Source organism: Aspergillus niger (assembly GCF_000002855.4).
Source record: "Aspergillus niger supercontig An09".
Classification (NCBI taxonomy): domain Eukaryota; kingdom Fungi; phylum Ascomycota; class Eurotiomycetes; order Eurotiales; family Aspergillaceae; genus Aspergillus; species Aspergillus niger.
The window spans coordinates 310,800-333,656 of NT_166525.1; the positions used below are offsets into that span (position 1 = coordinate 310,800).

The following is a 22,857-nucleotide window of genomic DNA, read 5'->3' on the forward strand; positions in this document are numbered from 1 at the left end:
AGGGGTCATTTCTGCTCGGATCAAGTCAACGTGCGACTTAGTTGGGGCTCTCCCCATACTATAGGGTCCACGTGGGGGCCATTGTGAAGCGTTTGGGGGCCTACATGAAGCCTAATTGGGATCCTGAATATGAGACATTCAGGCTCTATGTGGATGCCTGTACGGAGCCTAGTGGAGGCTCTTTGCACAGTAGTTCAGGGTCAACGTGGGTGCCTGTGAAAATCCTACTGGGGGCCATACTCATAATGCTTTCAGGGTCTTCATAAGACTTCACTTATGACCTAACGCCTTTTAAAGACTTCTTTATCTATATGAGCTGGTTTAAATTTTACCACTGACCCTAGGCAGCAACTAGGGTACCACCTTTCATGTTCTCTAGACAATTTATCCAAGTACCACTAGTTGCATGTTACGGTCATAATGTCAGTAGACCTGGCAGACTGCAGATCCTCCACTCCCTAGTTGAGGATAAGGTGCGCAATGTCGAAGATACCATGTGGTATCTGCATAGGCGACGTTCGGTGGGACCGTTATAGCTTCGGGGCCGTTACATCCTTAGGGCCATTGTAGCCTTGGACCCGCCATTGCATTGCGATTCTGATAACTTGGGAGCCATGATAGCTTTCGAGCTGTTCTGCCTTTGGTAAGGGGTACCTTTCATGAAAAGGTATATAAAGGCAGCTGGGGATACTGGTCATTGTATTGATATCACCACCAGCGAGTATCACTCTTTTGCCTTTTATCTTCTATCCTCTCATTATATAATGTATTCTCACACTATCTCTTGGGGCCATGCGGCTTTACTCTTCTTGTCCCTTTCTTCTTTTCAATTCGGTACTGCCACGCCAATTGACAACCAGCTCGTCGAACGCTCGGGTGTAGCCTCTCCGGGTATCGGCGTTGAGTTCGAGTCCGGGAGTATCTATTTCACCAAAGATGTGCACAAATTGTCAGAGAAAGAGAAAGAGGCGGTCAAAGAAGCTGGTATCGACGCAAAAGGCAAGGCTGTTACATTGCGAACGGCCAAGGACGGCAATGGTGCCAAGTTGTCTGGTAAAGACTGGGAGTTGACAGCGGATGCCACGGGAGGCACGGTGGGACATCTACCTGCAGAGTATATCCTAGATGGAAAGAAGATCAAATTGGGAACAGGGAGACTTGCAATTGCAGCAGAGGAGGTCTATGAAGATCTGGTATGATAGCTACACAGCATCTGAGTGGGAGACGTATGGGGCAGACTAACTGACCACCTTCTGATACAGAAAAAGTGGAACCCGAAGAGCGGCCAGGAGGTTGAAATCGCCGGCAATAAGAAAAACCCTTGGAGTCTCAAGGTGGGCACAAATCCAGTGAACTCAGCCTGGTCTCGTCAGATCACCTCCCCGATGCCACTTGGGGCCATCAACGACTTGATAAAGCAAGCCAAACTCAACAAGCCCTCACCCCTTATGACCTACGCAAGTAGCAAGATCCAGAACAAGGTCTGGGTTAACGATTTCTTCTTCGAGGAGAACCCTGGTGGCCTTACCAAGGCGGTTGGCGAAGATGTTCGCGGATTCCTTTCGCTTATTCTTTCCTATGCAAAGGCTGGCAGCCAGGTCCGAAACAGTGAGAGTGCTAAGGAACTGACATCGATCATGCCGCGAACAAGTTTCTCCAAGATGTACAAGCTCATTGAGAAGAAGCTTGAAAAGAAGGATCTGTGGACTATTGTGAACAAGCTTGCTTGCTATGAAAACCCTATCGACGATGCACATGAATACGCCGCGTAAGTTTGGTGCAACTACGTTACCTGAGGTGAAATCTTGAATAACAATATCTGATTTAGTGTTGATGAGCGGTATTGCTCTGGGCACCCTGGGCAGACGACGATCAATGGCAAGTTCGAGAAACTGCAGATTAACATCTGCTACGGCTCACAGTCCTGCCCTGTCAATGTCAAGGCATGGATTCAAGGTTTGAAGGATGGCAAAGATCTGCTCAAAGATGCTGATAAGGAAATGATCGATGGTCAAGTTGGAGGGTATGGAGACTTGACCGAGCATCGCCTGGACCATCCTACGGAGCAACTGCCCCTTTTCGAGTTCCGTGATCTTCCTTCATGCTCGGCTTCAGACTGGAAGAAATGTTTGGAGAAGGCCGAAACTGAGATTGTCAACTATCACAAGAAGTTTCCTGGAAACTAGGACTATACTTGTGCCGAGCAACAATCTCGTTAGCAGGGGCGCTGGCAGCTCACCGTTTGGATAGACTGTTATGCGATCGGAGGTGTGAAGTTTAATTCTAGCCTGTAGTATTTATTGTGTACATATACATATTTTTGGATCTGCTGTATGAATATACCTACACAAAACGACGGTGTGCGACATTTCAGTGCCCAAAATTTAGGTTATATTGTCAGCCAAAAGATAGTGGGTTCTCTTGAGGGATATCAGTGCGAGCATCTGGAAGACGAGCTACAATAGGTATCCAAAAGTCTCGGGACAACCCCCTAAATTACACCAAAACTCATCTATTTTAAATCTATTTATCTCAACAAATTTATATGATATAGTAGATTTAAAAACTAATATTATTATATTTAAATATTGAAAGATTAATATTGTACTAGTAAGTCTTTTTTTATATTTTTTTATGTGAAACTGTACAGATTTAAATTTAGTTAAAATTAGAAAAATATATATTTTGTATGGGAGTCCATATAAAATTTTCTATAAAAGTAGCAGAATTTCATATCTATATTTCTAAAAAATCGTTGAATGATCAATTTTGAGCTTTATAAAAAGTAATATATATAAAAGATATTTAGAATCAATTGAAAAGTAATATAAAAATATAAAAAAAAATAGTATATCACATAAATTTTTCAAAATATTCAGTTCGAAAAAAATAGTAGAGTTTTTTATTTATTGTAGATTATTTCTTAAATAATAAATATTATTTATTATTTATTAAATATTTATTATTTATTATGTTATTATATAGACTAAATAGTTATTTATATATACTCAGAATAAGAGACTTATATCTCTTTTTTTGAGAGAGTTATTGGTGTTAGAAATTCACGAAATTTCGAGTGTCCCGAGACTTTTGAGTATATAGTGTAACAGTGAGCCCCGACGCGGGTTAGGAGCATGTTGGCGGGAAGCTCGAAGATCGCGATGCCAGCTTGCTGAAGCTGGTTGCCTGAGGTTGCCTGGGCGGTGATTATGCCTAGCTCGATGGTGAAATGGTCGGTGAGGGCATTGCTGATGTTGGAACGAAAGGAAGAAAAAGGCGACGAGCAGGAGTGGGAGGACATAGAAATCGACTCTCTTGGGTGCGTCGATTGGGCCAGTAGGGAGCATCTACTTGCGAATAAGCCTCCGCTCCTCGGTCGCATCCCAGTCATTGACAATCGATCCGCTTTCTGTCACCGACGGCTGGCTATATCTAGATACACAACCCTAGGGTGAATGGGGGGAGAGGAGGGAGAGATAAATGGCAGGGTAGTAGAAAGATGAAAGAGATCAGACTGAAGGCCGTAACTACTGTCAGAATGCACCTATCAAACAGAGTGCCGAAAACCTTGCTTATATCCTTAAAGCTGTTTCACGCAGCGTGTAAATATGGAGGTTTTCCTAGAGCATGTATGAAACTTTCAAAGGCAGGGTGGATTGCCAGACTACTGTCGCTGGTAAGTCAAAGTATCTATTCCTGGCGCAGCGTGGGTAACAGAACCCAAGTTTGGGTGGTAGGGCAACATGGTACATGCCAGTGGACTTGCAGGCAGCATGAGTATCGCAAAAGCTTGTCAATTATCCTACCTCTAGTCTAATCTAATATTGTCTTAAATGCCATTATATAATATACGACGTGACTTAGTCAAACCACCGTCCATTGCGATACGCCAATCTAGGATTCATCAACTCATCCTTCCTCCTAACAGGATCCCAGTCCTTTCCAATATGCTCCTTTGCTTCCTGCAACCACTGGTCCCAAGCAGGCGTTTGGGGAGTAAACTCGCCATTGGTCACCCAATCAACACTTCCTGTCATATTAATGACAGCCCACAACGTCTCCGTATAGCTCGAGTCAGGGGTGCTGGGACGACACTCGACAAATTCTATCTTATATCTGCTCATGTCCCACAGATCGCGTGGCTCAACCAGCAACGCCAAGAGCCAGTACAGTGCATTCAGGATAATATAGGCCACACCAATGGCAATCTGCATCTCTGAACCGCAGTTACTCAGGAGGATAATTGACGCCATGAGCAATAGTGTGCTAGTTCCTAGCAGCCGGTGATGCGTGTTCCCCTTGAACATGTACTCGCAGTCCTCCATGCCTTCGTACAGCTCGCGAATGACATCGTCATCTCCATAGACAAGAATAAAAGCACCTGCCCTGGTGCGAATAATCACATCTCCACTGGGAACCTCTGCTTGCGACGAACGGCCACTAAGGCGCGGGTACCACCGCGCCGATAGACTGGCTACACTGGTTGACAAAGACATGGTTGCCAGCCCGACGAGGGCGGTACCATCATGGATACAACCCGCCCAGATATAGAGGCCAACGGTGATGAGAATTGAGACGAGCGTGACGAAATTGAGCCAGCAAAAAGTCTTGAGCTTGATTGGGATTCTATGCCTGTTGACACGTCGGTAGCTCTCTTCCACCTTGGATGAAATCTTCGAATTCTGTCCTTCTTCGGAGTCGCGAGTCGCGTAGCTGATTCTGTAGACGCGGAATTCGTATTCTTCCATGTCGTTTACATTGTGAATCAGGTTCGCGAAAAAGTTCAGCTCATCCAGTTCTATGCCTGATTTGACACCGACGATCTTCACATCTTTGACGGATGGTGGCCGCGTCGGTCGCTCTGTGTCGAGAAGCGATTCAGGGGCGGGCATTAACCGGGGGAAGATGGCGAAGGGAGAGGCTGTGATGGCCTGCATGTGCTTTTGGATTGCTGAGCTGCCGATGACCGCCAACAGCGGGATGATGTCGAACTTCCATTTGTTCTCGTCCTCCTCGAGCCCGACCGGGAACCAGCCCATATTGAACGTGTTTTTTGTGATTTGGATTCAGCTGGTATGGGATAATGAAGTGAGAAAATGTGTTCAGAAGTGTTCAAAGGGAAGAAATCAATTCGCGAAGGCGTGTGCCGGTGGTATAGCAAAATAATCACAACAAAAATAAGACGGGCCCTTGGCCCAACACAACCAGTCCTGCCAAGCATAGACTACTATTTAGTGAGGTCTGTGATCCACTGACTATTGTGAGATCAGCCCTACTTAGCTTCAAATGCATGGGGTACCTGTCCCGTGTCATTATTCTACCCGGCTGTCTGTGTTTTCCACCCCACCAATGAATGACATTCATACTAGAAAAGATGTTCTTCGGTCATTCGAGAGGAAGACGCTTGACCAGTATAATCATATTGCAGCATGTGCGCGGGTGTCGACATGAAAAATCGAACCTAAAAGCAGACTAAGTTGCTGATCATCTCCCCAAGTCCCACTTTAGCGGGGATGCTGGAGTTTGGCTCTCCACTGTAGCTGCGGGCGTTTCATCTAAACTACGGTGAAGCATCATGCCATGAAGATACGGTGTAGACTAGATGGCCGGTAAATATCCTCCGGACAATGCTTGGCGCGGCTTGTGTTGTAGAGAATACATTCTAGACCAAGGCTGTAGATGTGGCTTATCGCGAAAGAAAAGATTCTTCTAGTGTCGGGATGCTGTGAGTCCCGGTACGGAGATCAGCAGCGCGAGGTCCACTTTTCCTCCCGCTTTGTGGTGCGCCGGTATAAACATTACGGATTGTCTAACTTCCATTTGCGTTGGTTGAGTTTGGAGGGAATAATGCCCGAAATTCAATGTAGATGCAGTTGGATCTCTCTCGTGATTGGATTATGTTGCATCGGCAAGCATGGCCACTGGTCATCTTCTCTATTGTCTTTGGCTGTCTTAAGTAACAAAAGTAGCTACGCAACTGATCCCCATTTGATACTATGCAGAACGTCTCCAACCTGCTTCTTAGTGACTTGGCGGATTTTGACATCATTACCGTGCCCCAAGTGATCCAGTCCTGGAAACACCTATAACATTCATCCTATGGAAGTGAAAAGAACAGAAAAGGAATAGAGAGTGGTGGTTCAGCGCAAGAGTCTCGAAGCTCATCACATTTCACATTGAAGACAAAGACGCAATGATTGAGATATCTTACGAGATCAGTAGTACAAAATTTGCTAGTAGTCGCCGCACTGATATTTGAATGGTTTAGAATTGCTCTGGACCAAAGGACCAACAGTTATGTGGTTTCTAACTTCTCAACCTGGTTTAATAAATCCGACACAATCAATTGTTTCTGTCTCATATTCCCTGTCCCTAGCATATTCTGGTAGCCCTCATTGCTTTCAACTTATGCTTCCACAAGCTACATATAAGCATAGCTATGTGTAGGAAAATGCGAATGTTACACCGAAAGTCTAATGATTTATGTAGGTGTTGGTTCGATTTCAGCCTCCTACATGACCGCAGCGACTTGTATTGGTGTCTCAAATATATGTTCCTCAAAAGTGTGTTGCACCTATCACAACAGATGAATCTTGTCGAACAACGTCAATTTGTCGGCTAGTAATTAGTTACAAACAGTAGAAAAGGTCAAGTTAGAGACGCCTTCCGAATATGTACTTGTAATTGCTGATTGTCTATAGTAGTGATGGTAGAAATCAATTGATGCCCCTGTCATGACATTCTAGCCTCAGGCAGACATGAGATAGAGCGGTGAAGATTCTGCTGATTCCGAACACATTTCCGAGGGAGGCGGAGAGGGAGTGGAATTCGACTACCCCACGGGATTCAAATGATAGATCAAGAGAATTTTGTGCCTTGTGTTTGATTTCATTCTTTCTCAGTAGTATGATCGGAAGTTCAAAGGCGCCCGAAGAGTGGTCATCACAGCTCTTTATATAGGTTTCTACGACCAAGGAGGTACTATAGCTAGATACACAGCATCACAAAAATCAGTCAAAACCAGTATCATGAAAACCTAGTAGAATCTATATGCTATCAGCTTTATGGTGAAGTCCTCGCATTCCAATGGATAGTTTCAGAGTATTGTGACAGGCAAAAAGCATCTCGGATTATAAACCCGGTGGGACACACATCAACAAAACCCAATTCCAACCAATCAGGATTAATATTGATGCATTCTTCATTTGGCCCCCAAAGAGTGCCGAGTCACGCTAAACACGACCATCTTAGATCCTGCATAAGGTCGAGTAAGGGTCTCCAGCATACCCCCCAAGCTTGAGATTTTCAGCCTGATCAGCTTACGCCCCCTTTATTCTCTCCTTCTCACACGGCACACAACCAAATGCACCCACTGTTGATGCTCCCGGCATCTCTTTCTACCCCCAATCCACCATGTCAACAGCAGCCACAACAACATCCGCGGCAACCACAGCCTCAGCCCCCGTTCCATTAACCACGACTTTCATTCCTCCCAGCACGTGCATCAGCGATTTCTGGCTCGTTAGCAGTAGCAGCAAAACATGGATGAACCTGGGGCCAGCACACACAGCTGAATGTGTTCCTTCGGGATGGGATATATCCAGCTACTTCTCGCCGGGACTATGTCCCACTGGATATCGCATTGCGGCCAGTAACATCGTAATAGATGGGACTATTACTGAGACTGCGGCGACCTGCTGTCCGACGTGAGCACTTCATTTTACCATTGCGCTCTTCTTCAAAGTCTGCAATACTAACACACCTGGCCATTATCTCTAGCATCGGCATCCAAACCTACTCCACCAGAACCACCTACACCCCCGGCTGGACCGAACTCGAAGTCTGCACGTGGGAGCCCGGCACTACAACTGAGATCGAATTCGCTTATACTTGGACCGACAGCGCCGGATCTACGAGCAGCACCTCCAGTTCCTTATCCAGCCCGGGACACATCAACGGATACGGGATTTCCATTCGCTGGCAGTCGACGGATTTCACGACCCCGGCAGCCACAACAGCATCAACAACCTCGTCCGGAGACTCACCCGCGACCGCTACCTCTTCGACAACATCACCCACTTCCACATCCTCACCGAGCAACTCATCGGGCCTCTCAACCGGAGGGAAAGCAGGTATTGGTGTCGGTGTTGCAGCGGGTGCGGTGCTGGCTATATTCCTCTTACTTTTCTTCCTGCGCCGCCGGAAGGCAAACGGTGCTTTCTCAAATATGCAGGCTGATCAATCCCCGGGGCAGGGATATAGGGTGCAGAGGCTGAATGAGTTGCCGGCCACGAGGACCGGGGCATTCATGACCGAGCAGGTGGAATTGCCGGCTTCGGGAAGGGATGGGAAGGCGGAATTGCCGTCGGAATTTCCTGTCGCTGAGTTGGATGGTGGAGGGAGACATTAATCATTGATTTATTGGTACTACTTCAATTACCTGCTCAGGCCTGGGACTCCTTGGAACAGGGTATGTATATATTGAGTCTTATAATGTATATAATATAATTATCAAGTGTTCGTGGGGGTTACAGACGACGAATTCTATCGGCATGGGGTTCACACAGATCATACACATAAACTGGAGGTAATAGAGCCTCAGGCATGTAGGATAGGATCGTCCTCAAGTAGTAAAATTCACTGGGCACCTCACAAACCCTGACTCGTCGGGCGCAAGCGGCCACGGCTACCATTCTAGGCAAGCGATCTGATCACGATTGACCCCGCACAACACTTCGTAAAATAGCGTTCAATCACCGGTAGATTAATGGCGCACCAAGCCATAAGCACTACAATTCAAGCAATGCCAAAGGCGTATTCATGCGTCTCTTGGAACCGGGGCACCTGTTGGGCTACGGTCTCGACGACACGGCAGTTGGGAAAAATCAACACCAAGCACGAGAAAAAGGAAAAAAAAAAAAAACGATGGGGGAAGCTTCCACTTTCCAATTGGAATCATCAAGGCTGTGTGGAAATGGCCCGCAACTGCTGATGCCCCCACAGCTGGAGCTGAGCCGAGCGCTGATCTCGGGTGAGATCGCCCCGTAGGCACTGGCGAGGTTGTAGGTGGCCATCATAAGCGCTTCGTGGGCACTGTCAGCCTTGTCCATGAAAAGTACGGAGAAAAGCCAGTCTAGTGTCATAGGGGGAAGCAGAATGAGGGGGTTGATCATCGTGAGAGCAGTCGTGAAGATGGGCTCCTCGATTATGATCACATACACCTATGGGATTTCTATGCTACTATATCCCCTCCCTAGTCGCTCGATTACTTATCTAATAGATAAACCCATGGGTCGTCACCAGGGACACCTATCTATTCTACCTCTGATCATTTGAATGTCTCCATAACCAAAGAGGATTCACAACTTGATTTGAATGTTTCTCAATTTCCCGCCGACCCAGCACCTTGTTCGTTCAGTCATGCTGCATCATAGGCTACAAACCCTTCCAAGGAAGCAACCGCTGCCACCTCTCCCGGTTTGTAACAAACACAATAGTAAGTAATATTGTGAGCCTGAGCCCCAGCAATACAGTCACAGCGGCCTGCCCGTGGCCGTAGCAAGGTCTTCATGGCTATTGTAGATTTAGTAGCTTCTGTCTAGTAGGCCATGACTCTCCGTGTGTCAAGATGTAGAAATAGTAATCACTTTCATCGTAGGTGGCCCAGTGGTTATTGCCATATCTAGTAGGTATTGTTCCCAGAGAGGATATCCTGACGCATGCGAAGCATCAGTTGATGAATTCTTTCCTGATCAATAGGGTCGTGAATATTCAAGATGGGCGATTCATCCGCCTCTGGGGCATTCACAGGATTACCGTTTCAGGTGCAAAGTTCACCTTCCAAATCGTTCCTGGACATGTAGTAAAAGCGAACCCGGTCCCCAACTGCCACGATACCGTACGTGGTTTGCATGGTCGTTCGCATGGTCTGATCCCGGAGCATATGACTTCGGAGTGTCTCCCGGACATCTGTCCAGTCGTAGTCATTCTGCCAACCGGATGCGGTGTCGGTCGGAAACCACCTCGCTTCGATGGCGATGACGTGGCGCGCTTGTTGATCACGAAGGTTGGTTAGAAAGACATTCCAATGTCGTCTGGGTCTCGGATGGTTAGTGCATGTATATCTCTCGTAGGCACAGTCTTCCGATAAAGCAAAATACTGGCGTAGAAGATTGAACCAGAAGTGATCGACGACGTTACGGTAGGGCTGCGCAGCCGGGTCAATCCGGGCGAGGTACGCCTGATAGATCGGGTAATTCCAGCATGGTTCCACTGGTGCCACTGTTTGCGGTTGTCCCTGTTGTGCCATGGTTGACGGGTGATGATTGAATCTTATGATAGAAGAGTCCGGCTTTCCTACCTAGGTGATTCAAGCTCGCGTATGACACTATGAACGAGGAGAAATGAAGGAAGAGAAAGGAAGAATGGATTTGTGGGGATCTATACTACTGTTGCCTAAACACTTGCAAACACACAAGCAAACAATAAGTAAAGCTGTATGATTTGAGTAACACAGACTTCTAAAACTTCCCCGAAATGGAGGCGTCTTCCACAGTGGTCGCCGCAAAGGGAAGCTTGGAGAGTGTGGTGGTATCGCCTATATAAACGAATATAAGAGCTTTCTATCTATATCTCTCTAAGTTTTAGGTGGGCTATTGGACATGGCAAGTCACTTCAAGACATAAGAAATGATGCCTATGAAGCCTATCCTCTACACTCATAACGATATTTTCAAACCGATCCATTTCATACTAATTGAGCCCGCTCAGCATTATGCAGCTATGGAGTATATTCACCGTCTGAAGCAAGAATATCGCCCTGAACGCCGTCAAGTCCTGCGGACCTCACAGCAAACCATGATACAAGCATCCTACCGGCGTAGGAGGAGTCATCCTGGGGCACGTTAGGCGCGGAGGCCTGAACCTTTCGTAGGTAATCCCGGATCACGAGCACATTGAAGGCTTTTCCCACCCGTGGAACGTGTGGCAGTTGTGGCGCCGGTGCCGCTGGTGCTACCTGCTGCGGTTGTCCCTGCTGGGCCATTGTTGATAGTAGATGATTGAATTGTGTGATAAAAAGTCCAGCTTTCTTACCTAGGTGATTCAAATCCACTGATGTAATGACGCTGTAGGCAGAGATGCAAGCAAAGGAAGAGAGAGGAAGGTATCCTCGAAAAGAAATGTCTATAGTATCCTAAACACATGCAAACACTCAGGCAAACAATTCACTTATTACAGATCCACTGGCTGGTTTAGGTAACTCACTTCTGGGCTTTTAAACGGCGTGTTATCCCAAAGTATCAGCCATTGTGGGCCTGACATGTTTGGTGATCATTTGAATCTTTGCGGGGGAAATCGACCCCAATACGCAACCTTGAGACAGGAAGTATGGGATTGAATTTAGTAAATACGAAGCTTCTCTACAGTATCAGCTACACCAAACACTTTGGATAACTACAGCTTCGTAAGGTGTTCCTTCACACGAGGTGTGTCAATACAGAGCATTAATTATAGACATGATGTCAGCAGTTATACCACTACAGCGGTAGTTGGTAAAAATTGACCCGGATAAGACTTAGCCACAGAGCCAGAGATAGTAACATATTTGCATTCTGTTCAGTAGGTAGAAAATATTTCTTCACGTCATTATCATTCATTAAATTCATTCCATGTGGCAAAATTGGTTATGCTAATTGCAGTCTTGCCTCTCTTGCGAACAGTTATTTCAGCTCCAGTTCCGCCGGAATCATGTTGACCTTTTTGTAATCTTTAATTAAACGTTTTCGTACTCCTTTCGGCCATGTCGGACATCGTCTGGATGACCGACCCCAAACTCCAATATCTATCATCTTGCGATTCTATAGTCCTCTTTATCAGCATATTAGAAAGCAATGGAGGGTGATGGAGATTCGTATGTACTCACATCTAGGACCGCAACCACCTGTGTGATCTGTTCCAGGGTTTGAGCGGGCGACACATCAGACGCACGCATCTGCGTGTTCGTGTGGCCCACAGAATACACATATCGATTCTGGAGATCTTTCGGCTTAGGGAAAGATGGCACTAATAGCACACTTTGAATCCCACTAGAAGTCGGCAACGCGATAATCCCCCGCAAGTCCTCAAGGTCAACAGTAACCCTAATACCAGGATACTCTAGATATTCCTGCACAGATTCATCATCTCTATACTCCTCCCCAGACATCTCCTTGGCCCCGAGCAGTGTGTAGCCCAACGAGGCCTTTGGTCTATCTTTGAAGAAGAATTCTAACCCTGTGACGTGCACGGGACTGATATCGCTATGCGCGGAGATTGCGACCTGCCTGACTGGCGAATCAATGCTCACCGTCTCAAGGTGTGTACCTCGGATGAGTGTGTTATGATAGTGATGTAAGGCCATACCGCGGTAGTCTGGCGGACGAGGTGTGCCGTAGGCCAGGGCCAAGGCTGTATCGCGAAGCCAACGAAGCGCTTCCCAAATTTTTCTCTCCAAGAGAAGCCAAGTACTGCAGTTGAGCTGGCTAGTAGAGTGGTAAAGAAGCCTCCAGTCGATTTCTTCTTGTCGATTTGCTGCGCCCATGAAGTCCCTTACGGCAGGCCAAAGAAACCCGCGCTCATCGTTCAGATAAAACCTAGTCTTCCAGAAATTTGAGCTTGCAAAGATCGGTGCTACACCGCGTGATACCTGGCGAAGGCTCAGTACGTCCCGCGTGGGCAGCATGACGGCAATCATTTCAATTATCTCTAAAGGCAGACTATCGAAATGGTGTTTCGCGAGCGGAGAAGAACGCACCACTGGACACCAGGGTCTGGGAGGTGCTCTCGCAAAGCGCCTAAGATCATCCAGGTTGGGATGATCCAGATGACCTTGAAATTTCCCATCAACTGCGTCTAGCACGGTATCGACCGGTTCATCATCGGGCACCATGTCTATGAGATTCAAAGCTGGGGGTAATGGCAGGTGTTCCAACGCCTCAAAGAGACGACTTAGGTCAAATTCCTGGGGGCTAAAGTGCTCCAGAAGGCGCTGCCAGCAGGGTTCATGGAAGAAGTACAGGTCGGTCTGATCATACTTTGGAACTCTCGCAGAAGTCTATTCATCTGCCTCCGCATGGGCTGGAATTTGGGCCGTGGGATAATTGGGTGACACAGTTAATGGCTTGGTCACCTTTACTCCTGCTTTGGTACAGTAGACTAGCATATAGATTAGATGAATCGGAGAGAAAACAGCGTCGACCAGGAGTTTACCTGCCCGGAACCTTTTTACCAAGCGATGCTGGGGACGCAAAAGCAAGCCACAGACCGTGCACAAGGGGGAATGGCCGAAGGATAACATGATTTACACGTTGTGTGAATCGCGTTGTACTGTGATCTACCTTGAAAAAGGAGAACATTTCCTTCAAATATAATAGAGGCGTGCCATCCAATAGTCCCCCTTTACTTCAGGTATGCGTCATGTACGTGTCAGCTGCGGGATTGAATTTCTCTCCCCAATAAAGTAAATAAACAAATCTTCTCACAAATAAGCTCTCGCGCATAAGTAGTTGAGCTATAAGCGCTCTTTTACTGGCTTTGCTTAATCAATCCAGATACTGGGCAATGGTTGGCGTTTTATGGGCCATGGTTAAACTATATAACATTCTCAATTAACACTTCGTGCTGTTGCTATTACATAATGAAATAAGATTTTACTCGCGAAAAGAGTGTCCGAGGAAGGAAGATCCGGAGGAAGTCGAGCAGTAACGAAAAGAAGATGACTATCTTTATCTGATTCTATTCTACTGTTTCCTATTGTTTCGAAGTTGATAACTATGAACTAGACTGTTAATTAGCAGACATATTTGAATCAAAAGGGAATGTAGATTTCTTTTTCTTATTTTTTTGTGTTGGATTCTCTAGTGACTAAGAATTTGATGGTCTTTGAAAGTAATATAGATGTGGAGAGCGAAGCGCGACCCCCATTATCTTGGAAATAACACTGTCAGACATGAAAGCCTAGTGCGAACAGGTCCTGATAAGATAGCTTGCCGTTAGCTCGCAAACAGCTGTCCCAAGTATCAACAACGCTAGACTAGTGATCTTAGGAACAACACTGCGATATAAAAGACCATTAGCCTACTAACGAATGGCCTAACACTCAGAGAACTATGCGCCCCAGCCACCACGAGTTACAGTGTAATGTATGTAAATAGCAGCAGCAGTCCAAACAATGCAACAGTAGTAGTAGCTCGCTAAAGACTAGTTCAACACTCAAAATCAAGGTGGGACAAGCGGAGTAGTATATATAGAGAAGATCTCCCCGTCTGCCCATTCGGACCTTTTCCTTTCCCTCCTTGGCTAACCTTTATTTGACAAGAGTGTATGTATGAGGGTGCTATTGCTTTCTTTTGTATAGGTTGTGCGTGCTGACCGGAGATGGACAAGCAGTACCACCTCTACTACTACTACTACTACTACGACCACCACCATGTCCGCCCCCATTCAAGTATGTCTTCAAACCTACCTACAATACTATCCCCAATCTCACAATGTTCCAGAACATAGTCGTTCAAAGAGCGACTTTTCTGGCCCCAGCTGCCCCCAACTCCGTCCCCGCCGGCAAGGCTCGTGCGCTTCGGCGCAAGGAGAAGAAGAAGGTGAAGGCGAAGAAGGTCGAGAAGAAGAAATTGGAGAATGGGAGCGCCTCCGTCAAGGAGTTGGTGAGCAGACTATTGATTTCTACATTGCCATATCACAAAGCAGGGGCTAATACAGATGACATCTACGTAGTTGGACGAGGCTGAACGCCTCGATAAGGCCGCTGCTGTCGAGGAGGAGGAAGCCAGGAAGAAAAGGGCCCGCGCCGTGAAGCTGCGGGCGGCGGCGGCGGCGGCGGCGAAGGGGGAGGGGGAGGGGAGCGAGAAGGAGCAGAAGGAGGAGAAGGAAGAAGAGGAGGAGGAGGAGGAGGAGGAGGATTTGCCGCTTCGTTTGAAGGAGGAGGTTGATATGATCGTCGAATAGTCGGATTATTTTAGTTATTGTAAGATAATCAAATTGTCTATCTCCCAGTGCAACTGTCCATCTGTGTAGCTTAAGCCTTGCAAAAAGGTATTGTAGAATTGGTATTATCTATTCGTATACCGGATCGAATCCATCAACATGTATGTAGATGCCTGCCACGTGGCTGCCAAAATTAGCATGGGTAGTGTCCAATGGCTAGAGCAACCCTGCCATAACCCGCGTCAACGCCTCATCTTCTGCATTCAAAGCCTCAATCCCCGCCCCATCAGTCCCGGTCCCATTTCCATTTGCAGCTTCAGGCACCTCCGCCTGCGCTCTGGGATCAAAGTAAAATCCGCCCGCCATTTCAAAGAAACTCGTCAGATCCTCGCAGCTCTCCTGCTGATCATCAACCGCGGCTGAATGATTCCCGCCTGCAGTTGGCGGCCAGTATGCGGATACCGACAGTGGCTGCTGAGGAACGGGGTGAAACCCCGAGAGTTGGTGTTGTGGAGGGTAGGGAGTATCCACTGGAGTAAAGGGTACGGCGGCAGACATGGTCGTAGATACCGATGGTTGCCGCCTAGGGGTTTGATGCGTGTGTTGTTGCTGGTGCTGCAGCTGACTCCCAGCTTGTCTGGGTGACTTACTGCCCAGGTTCGAGCGGATCAGTTTCAAATTCCGGATGATCTTCTGCAGACGACGGGATGTGCGCGCTCGAGTGGATGATCGGCGAACCATGTCGACGGCTTTGTAGAACTCTGGACGGCAGACCTGGCTGAATCTAGAAGGGGCGTGGAGCACAGCTAGGAAAAGCGCAGCGAGGGCAGAAATGAGAAAGTAGTTGAATGGTTCGGGACGTTGGAAGTAGATGTCTGAGACACGGCTGAAGAAGTCGAGCATATGGACGGTGCTTTTGGCGGTTTCGACGGCTATGGATGCACTCGGCACGCTTTCTTCAATGCTCTCTGTGCTGAGCAGGTATTGTCTGTAGACGAGAATGCGGAGCTGATTCGCTTGCAGTGCTAATAGCACTTGAAGCATCATCATGCTGTCTGCCTGCGCATTGGGACCGGTGGATGATGATCGCTGCGACGGGTCGAAGCGTAGCTCTGGAGGGATGGATTGGATCCATTGCTGCACTTGGAAGTCCAGGTATGAGCAGTAGTCTGCCGTCGCGGCTCGAGGCCGCGTGCGCCAGCCGACCACGAGGCCCCAGATCTTAGAACTGAGTCGTGCATACGAGATCATGCAGGTCAGGTAGGGCGTTGAGGTGCCCGGCTCCGGTAGGTTCGTGTCCATGTCGGAATCCTGGATGGCAAATGGCAAGCCCGTCCCGAACGACCATTTCCGATCGAGTACGTAGATGCACCAGAACAGCCGGCTGGTCCATGTCCTGTGTAGCTCCCCTGGAAATACTCCTCCCGTTTTGAGCCATGTCTCCTGGCAGTGTAGGCCGAGTTGGACGGCACCCCGGACGGCAGACCCGATTGTCCGCCATGCAAGCACTTCGTCGTCGCGGTAGGAATGGAAAATGGACTGACTGGTTAGCTAGGGAGAGCGGCAGCTCAAGGGAGTCAAACGCACCACTAAAGTCAGAATAAGCAATTCCTTCATGTCCACCTCAGGGATCTTGTACCGTGAAGCGAACTGATCCTCGACGCTATCTGCCAACCAGGCCGCTCTTTCGCTCCGACCGTGCGATTCCGCTAGCAGGGCTGTTGCTACAATGATCTTCAGCACTTCCACATCTCGAGCAAAGAACCAATCCTGGTCTTCAGTTTCCGGCGAGCGTGCCTCATTGAGACCGTTCCCCTCATCTCGGAAGAACTCGACCACGTACGCGCGCACGCTGTCGAGGTCCACGCACGGATAGATCAGGCCAACGGTATGTTCGTATACTGTGACCAGTCGCAGGGTCTCTGTCAAACCCATACAGCGAAGAGGGTCGCCTGACAAGGCTTCTGAGTCTTGAACAGGCGCTGGGCTTTGCGCTGCTGCCGAATCTGTTTCGTCCGCATCGCCATCGCTGTCCTCGGGCGGCTTTTGTCGCGCTGTGAGGCCAAACTCTGCACTGGTCGGACCGACGTAGCTGGGGGACTTGGGACGATTCAGGATCCGCTGTAGTCCCGTGTTGACCGAGGTCGAAGAAACAGTCGACATGGAGGTGGGAATGCTAGTGTTGTTTGCCGGAGTGGTCACGGATGTTGACTCCAGATGGCGAAGACGAGCGGCCATGGCTCGCATTTCTCGCTGAAGGGATGCGATTTGCTGGTCGACGGTCTGTAATCGACTTGACAATCTGCCATACCTGCGTAAGTGATATAGTTCCGAGATGGCCAGGATACGTATTACCTTTCATCTTTGACAGGGTCCTCGACCGAAGGAGAAGCCGTGTTGGCGACAGCGTGAGCATTCGCGGTGTAGACGCACCGGACGTTGTCTCTAGCACAGCGGGAGCACACAGGCTCGCCACTACATTTCAGCTTTCGTCGCTTACACTCATTGCTAAGGGGGTCAGTCAAGCCAAGAAGCCATGTGTGGAGGATTAGCGCACCAGGCGACCTGAGTATATTTGGCGCGCTTTTTGCTCCGAGGCGGTTCCGGAGTGTTGCTGCCTCGCTTAGCTGGGTCGCTGTCCATGGAGTTCTTATTTTATTTTTAGCGAACAGGGCACAAATTGATCGCGTTAGATTAAGTGTCTCGCAATCAGCACTCCACTGGGGTGACACCAAAGCGATTCCGACGTATGTGTTCGCGCATGAGAAATGAAGATGGGGTTCGGAAAGATTGCTGGAGGGAGGCGCAAACTTAAATTTCATTCCGAGCAATCCGAGGTCGGCGGAGCGGAGTTTTATCCCCAGGCCACCACATTCCAGCGTAACCGGTGCGGCAGTACTAATTAATCATTACGCCAATGAATCGGGCATAAGGCTGATAAGTCTATTGAAATTCGGTGGGGCATGAGGCGGCTTCTTGCCTCGATCGACACCACATTCACTAAAGAACAACCAATGAATGTCATTGAAGAACCAGATCCACCTCCGGTATGCCCGAAATCCCAGCTATATATGTACATTTGAAGTCATAATTCATATCCGAAAATAGTACTACCAAATCTTAAATGTGCGCATTGCGGCAGCAGTCATTACCCACCACCCGTGACGAGACGTTCTTGTCGGATGGCACATCCAACGAGGGGTTGGCCGTGAAGAAATCCGCAGGTCGGATCATCAGCTGGAAGATCTCGACAGGCCTAATCCAGTTAGTAGGCTGCCATAGCAGATAGTATGGGAGTCACTTACATCACAGGCCAATCTTCTACACGGGGATTGTGAGTTATGCCAAAGGTGCTCCAAACCACAACATCCGTGTCGACCACGGACTCGCCTCGCTTCACTGCATCCGACACACCCTCGATTTCCTCTTGACTCTGGAGTGTGTACCGCCCACCGGCATACAGCTCTCCATCGCGGTACTTGGTCACCCACACGTGGTGCTGTGCAAACTGTGCGCGTCGCGCTTGGATCGAGTTGGGATCGGCCAGTAGACGTTGTGTCGCTAGCGGAATGAACTTGTAGCCCACGGGCTTCTGGCTGATCGGGTTCTTCTTGTGGGGATTGACCATCTTGACAGTCCGGTTAAGCTCGGGCGCGGCATCAAAGAAGCCAGCGCGCTCCATGGTCTCGGTGTTGACCTTGTAGAAGTTTCCGTTCGGGTTCGTCACGGCATTCATGGGCACCGGATGCGACTCTTCCACCTGCACCGAGTTGTTGGGCCCATCGATGGCTGGGTCGATGCGCACACAGAAAATGTGCTGGTGGTTCTGGGCCAGCACGCCACCGCTGACGACGTTGCCATACTCGCTGACCTTGCCAGCGTCGATATTGACCACGTTCAAGATACCGGTGGCCCGCGACTCGACCGTGATGCCACCCGATTGGTCGAACTTGTAGGCGAAGATGTACTCGTAGTTGGCCAGGGTGATGATGAACTGCACGACCAGTTCCCGGTGACGGGTCACCACCGCACGACCGGTCCGCCAGTTGGAGTGCTTCCAGCCAATACCGTTGTCCTGCTCATGCAAGCAGATGGCGTTAGGCATCTTCTTGGCCGAGCCATCAGCACCCGTCATCACGGCATCAAAGTACTTGATGACACCCAGACAATCACATCCAATCGAAAGGTTGTTGGCCATGTTACCGCCACCACCATCACCAAAGTCGAAGGCCTGCTTGCGGTGGAACGGAGGACGGGGATCGGCGTATGGTACGGTCTGTAGAGTCAGCTATCAATTCCTGCTGCAGGCCAATATAAACTTACCATCTCACTAATGCTCAGTCGGTAAAGCACACTGCGACCGTCGTACCAGACATCGTGAATGGTAGCACCCTCGCGAGGATTGAACGCCACGCGGAAACGCCACTTCTGCCACTCCACGAGCGACTCTTCAGTGATGCGGAAGGAAGGACCTTCAGGCTGGACGACGTTCAGCGGCTTGAGGTCCTTACGTGTGCCACCCGGAAGCAGCTCAGGTACATAGTCCGAGTCTTTGCAGTGACCAATGATGTCTCTTTTGAAGGTCTGCTCTGTCAGACCTTCTCCCTTACCACCTGTGGCGGGACGGTCGACCCGAATGATCTCCTGGGTAAGCGCATCCATAACAGGGATGAGGGGCAGAGGGTAGGAGTAGAAGTTGGCGTCTGGGTTGTTCTTGCGCTTATCGGTGGCAAAGCACAGACCCTGGAAGTACCGACGCTTCTCCTCAACATAGTCCAGTCCACCATATGGCCAAGGCTCGATGACGACCTCGAAGCCCTCGGGGAGGTCGAAGTCGGCCAGAGCCTTTTGGAAGAGAGGGGAGGCGAAGCAACGCTCGACCAGGGTATCAAACTCGCTCCTAGGGACATTGCGTTAGTATTTACTCATCCAAAAGGGTACTTGAGATAGCCTACAAAGTCAAAGAGGCATGGTGCTCCTTCCCCACTACACGATGTTGCACACGTTGCCGTGTCCCGACGTCGACAACAGATTCCTCAAAAGAGGGAATGCGGTCGTTACCAATAACATCGTACTGACACAAGGCCAGACGAGGCGGACGAGGAGAGGTTGGACTCAGACGACCGGAGTGCTCCAGAGCCAGGAACTCGAGGAGCTGTGCCTTGGGGGGTTCTGACAGGTAAATCTCCCGGAAGTCAATGACTGTGTTGGGGTGCTGAGCGAGGATGACATTGCGAGCAATGTTGGTCTCCTCTTCAGAGAGGATGGCAAGCGGATGAGGAAGCATTGTGAAAGGAAATGAATATGGAAAATGAAAGATGAAGGGAACTACCACACAGACTGGGGAATGAATATGCGGGGAAAGCTGAACTCATATGTATGAACCCTGGCGTATGACTTTCCCTTTTGGGCCTGGGGCCCTGGTCTCGGAACCTCGGAATGGGCGGAATGGGCGAGCCTGGCCTGACAGGAACAGCGAAGGAACAACCAATGGCGGAACCGCTCCGGGGCAGGCGAGGGCCGATTGGTTCCCGCTGCCGATAAACTCTTGCTGGGCGATACGATATCGCTATCGGGCAGTGATAAGCAGAGGGGAAGCGGTACTACTACAAGGAGCCCTCCCATTTGCAAATACGAGTGTGTAAAGCACGCATGTGATCTGACAGCTAATAATTAAGATTATCTATCATTAGTATGGCATGATCCAGGACATCTATCATAGTATTTACAATCGTCAAAACATGAAACACCCACTCGCCAATCAACCGGGGTATCAGCAAAATCAAAAGATGCGTTCCGTGCTGGGCTTCATCCACATCGCTTTCTCACACCGGTGAGACGCCCGCCAGTTCTTGATTTTCTCCAGATCCCATCCGGAGGATAATCGCACCGATGAATCGCCCAGTTTCTTCTTCGCGCCCAGCCGCATCGTGCGAACAAAGACACAGTGTCCCGAGGAGTCATACGTGAAACTGAGGCACTGGGCATGCTCATGGCAGGCTGTCTGACAGGCTTCAAAAGAGCCGTGGGCCGGTGATTCGGGAGGTTCCTGCCATCCGCCCCAGTCTCCGTTGTCCCAATCGGACATGTGATCGACGGTTCCCAGCTTCAAATATTCCATCAGGTCGGCGTAGATCAATGGGCGCTAGAACAGCTTCGTTAGTGGGATATCATCGTAAAGGCGACAGAAAGGCTTACTGTGCGATCCCGCTGGTTTTCCCATCGCATCAATCCAGTCATATCTGACAACAGTGTCTTGTGCATACTGATGACCGGCTGGCACCAGTAGGCATCGTCAAAAGGAATTCCATGCAGTGGATGGGGATTGAACATGGGCCAGAAGCCTGAGAGCTCTACGCCCTTCTCATGCAGTGCCCAACCGAGTATCGAATCACCGCAGCAGTCTGCTTTAATAATATCCTCGTACTGCTCGCTCAATGAAGGTTGGATGTACTCCCCGTGAGGTCCAACCTCTCTGGACACCAACTTATCAACAGCTGCCGTGGATAGGACGAAGCCGGAGCCGCCGTAGGCGAAATAAGAAACTTCTTTCTCGTTAATTCGCCGCCCCGGGGACGGAGACCCCATATACAAGGGGGTATGCGGGTCAAATTGATCCAAAAGCCGAAACATGTTATCCCAAACCACGTACGTATCCGATTCCAAAAAGACGAACCAATCCGCCGAGGGGTTGATTTCATGTGCGCGCTCCACCATGGGGAGGAATTTGAAGCGATCGAGTCTCCATCCTTGCGGCGCCGCCACGGTCTTGTCATCGCCTCGCTGAAGCGCATCGTAAGCCTCAAAGTCGGAAGTATTGGCTCGGAAGGATTCAGGAAGAGCGGCCAGAATATCGTGAACTCGATGGCCTTTGATTTGCGACTCTCGATCGGAGACGATGATAAGGTTGGGAATGCAGCGAGTCACGCTGGAGATTTGCGCGTCGACGCGATCAGCCGGCTCGGAGGCGCCGATTTTCAGAACAACTTGGATGCGCGATAGCAGATAGGAGGGAAACAAGTCGCAAAGTTGGTCGTCATTTTTGACGGGGTTCTGCACGTGAGGAAAGCGGGAGGTCGTTTCCCATTCCCAGAAATCGGGTTCGCCTGGATGCGCGTGGTGGCGATATAGCGAAGTCGGGTCGAAGGAGGGCGCACCGAGTTCGAGTTTAAAGACCGAGGCAGCAACAACGACGAAGAGTATCAAGGCCAGGATGTTGGTGACCTTGCGCGACGGGATTGCCCAGTAGGCACGCCGACGGGGGACGGGTTCCCGGCCCATTCTGTGACGTCAAGTAGGTGGGCGGAGAAGTAGTAAGGATAGCACAGTACGGGATCCGAGATGAAGGTGTAAAGTCTGCGATAAGCTAAGAATAAATGAAGCTGTGAGATACCAAGCCAAATCTATAGGACTCGAGTATCAGGCATAGCCACACTCCAACTCCAATATTTCGTTCAGCCAACGCGGGACGAGACAATCCAGTGAGGGTAATTGTGACGCATGGGGAATGGGGGTGGGCAACAAACAAAATCTCGTCAGAAGGGAGACCGACAGAGATGGAACAACAGAAAGAGCACAAATCAAAGGTAAAGGGGGGTAGATGAAAGGTTTAAGAGGGACTTGGGGGATGGAGATAATGTAATTTCACGGCGGTGGATTAGGACAAGAGTGAAGGAGACCCTGGTGCTGCCTATCAATCCACGCCGCCAAATGAACGACGATGGGTCCCCGAGTAACTTAAACGGTGCCAATAGGGCTGGCAAACCTTGGCATGGCAGGTGATGACGATACCATGCTTGACTACTTATCAAGTACTGTCACTCCCTTACTTATCCACGGATCATGATGGTTTTCACAATTGTGTCCTCATCTCAACACT

General features: G+C 49.2%; 10 protein-coding genes across 10 annotated transcripts; 4 read left to right on the top strand and 6 right to left on the bottom strand.

Moving 5' to 3' along the window:
* Positions 1-104: 104 nt before the first annotated feature.
* On the top strand, positions 105-647 carry An09g01470 (hypothetical protein; the record flags this gene model as incomplete). The annotated part of the gene is made up of 3 exons (XM_059749599.1): positions 105-256; positions 428-499; positions 560-647. The coding sequence occupies 3 exons, from the start codon at positions 105-107 to the stop codon at positions 645-647; spliced, it is 312 nt and encodes a 103-aa protein (XP_059605823.1).
* Positions 648-764: 117 nt separating this feature from the next.
* An09g01480 (uncharacterized protein) lies at positions 765-2,186 on the top strand (the record flags this gene model as incomplete). The annotated part of the gene is made up of 3 exons (XM_001393428.1): positions 765-1,193; positions 1,263-1,768; positions 1,829-2,186. 3 exons carry the CDS (start codon positions 765-767, stop codon positions 2,184-2,186), a joined length of 1,293 nt encoding a protein of 430 aa, XP_001393465.1.
* A 1,674-nt stretch (positions 2,187-3,860) lies between these two features.
* On the bottom strand, positions 3,861-5,039 carry An09g01490 (uncharacterized protein; the record flags this gene model as incomplete). The annotated part of the gene is made up of 1 exon (XM_059749600.1): positions 3,861-5,039. One exon carries the CDS (start codon positions 5,037-5,039, stop codon positions 3,861-3,863), a length of 1,179 nt encoding a protein of 392 aa, XP_059605824.1.
* A 2,374-nt stretch (positions 5,040-7,413) lies between these two features.
* On the top strand, positions 7,414-8,410 carry An09g01500 (uncharacterized protein; the record flags this gene model as incomplete). The annotated part of the gene is made up of 2 exons (XM_001393430.1): positions 7,414-7,706; positions 7,780-8,410. The coding sequence occupies 2 exons, from the start codon at positions 7,414-7,416 to the stop codon at positions 8,408-8,410; spliced, it is 924 nt and encodes a 307-aa protein (XP_001393467.1).
* Positions 8,411-9,820: 1,410 nt separating this feature from the next.
* On the bottom strand, positions 9,821-11,043 carry An09g01510 (hypothetical protein; the record flags this gene model as incomplete). Its single annotated transcript, XM_059749601.1, has 3 exons — positions 9,821-10,360; positions 10,476-10,494; positions 10,856-11,043. The coding sequence occupies 3 exons, from the start codon at positions 11,041-11,043 to the stop codon at positions 9,821-9,823; spliced, it is 747 nt and encodes a 248-aa protein (XP_059605825.1).
* Positions 11,044-11,719: 676 nt separating this feature from the next.
* On the bottom strand, positions 11,720-12,927 carry An09g01520 (uncharacterized protein; the record flags this gene model as incomplete). Its single annotated transcript, XM_001393432.3, has 2 exons — positions 11,720-11,857; positions 11,923-12,927. The coding sequence occupies 2 exons, from the start codon at positions 12,925-12,927 to the stop codon at positions 11,720-11,722; spliced, it is 1,143 nt and encodes a 380-aa protein (XP_001393469.3).
* A 1,219-nt stretch (positions 12,928-14,146) lies between these two features.
* An09g01530 (uncharacterized protein) lies at positions 14,147-14,999 on the top strand (the record flags this gene model as incomplete). Its single annotated transcript, XM_059749602.1, has 4 exons — positions 14,147-14,179; positions 14,395-14,484; positions 14,537-14,698; positions 14,769-14,999. 4 exons carry the CDS (start codon positions 14,147-14,149, stop codon positions 14,997-14,999), a joined length of 516 nt encoding a protein of 171 aa, XP_059605826.1.
* Positions 15,000-15,194: 195 nt separating this feature from the next.
* Positions 15,195-17,621, bottom strand: An09g01540 (uncharacterized protein; the record flags this gene model as incomplete). Its single annotated transcript, XM_059749603.1, has 4 exons — positions 15,195-16,529; positions 16,566-17,289; positions 17,334-17,486; positions 17,536-17,621. The coding sequence occupies 4 exons, from the start codon at positions 17,619-17,621 to the stop codon at positions 15,195-15,197; spliced, it is 2,298 nt and encodes a 765-aa protein (XP_059605827.1).
* A 477-nt stretch (positions 17,622-18,098) lies between these two features.
* On the bottom strand, positions 18,099-20,265 carry AO-I (copper amine oxidase AO-I-Aspergillus niger; the record flags this gene model as incomplete). The annotated part of the gene is made up of 4 exons (XM_001393435.3): positions 18,099-18,234; positions 18,284-19,254; positions 19,302-19,878; positions 19,934-20,265. 4 exons carry the CDS (start codon positions 20,263-20,265, stop codon positions 18,099-18,101), a joined length of 2,016 nt encoding a protein of 671 aa, XP_001393472.1.
* Positions 20,266-20,657: 392 nt separating this feature from the next.
* On the bottom strand, positions 20,658-22,259 carry An09g01560 (uncharacterized protein; the record flags this gene model as incomplete). The annotated part of the gene is made up of 3 exons (XM_001393436.3): positions 20,658-20,691; positions 20,810-21,123; positions 21,177-22,259. The coding sequence occupies 3 exons, from the start codon at positions 22,257-22,259 to the stop codon at positions 20,658-20,660; spliced, it is 1,431 nt and encodes a 476-aa protein (XP_001393473.3).
* Between the last annotated feature and the right edge of the window lie 598 nt (positions 22,260-22,857).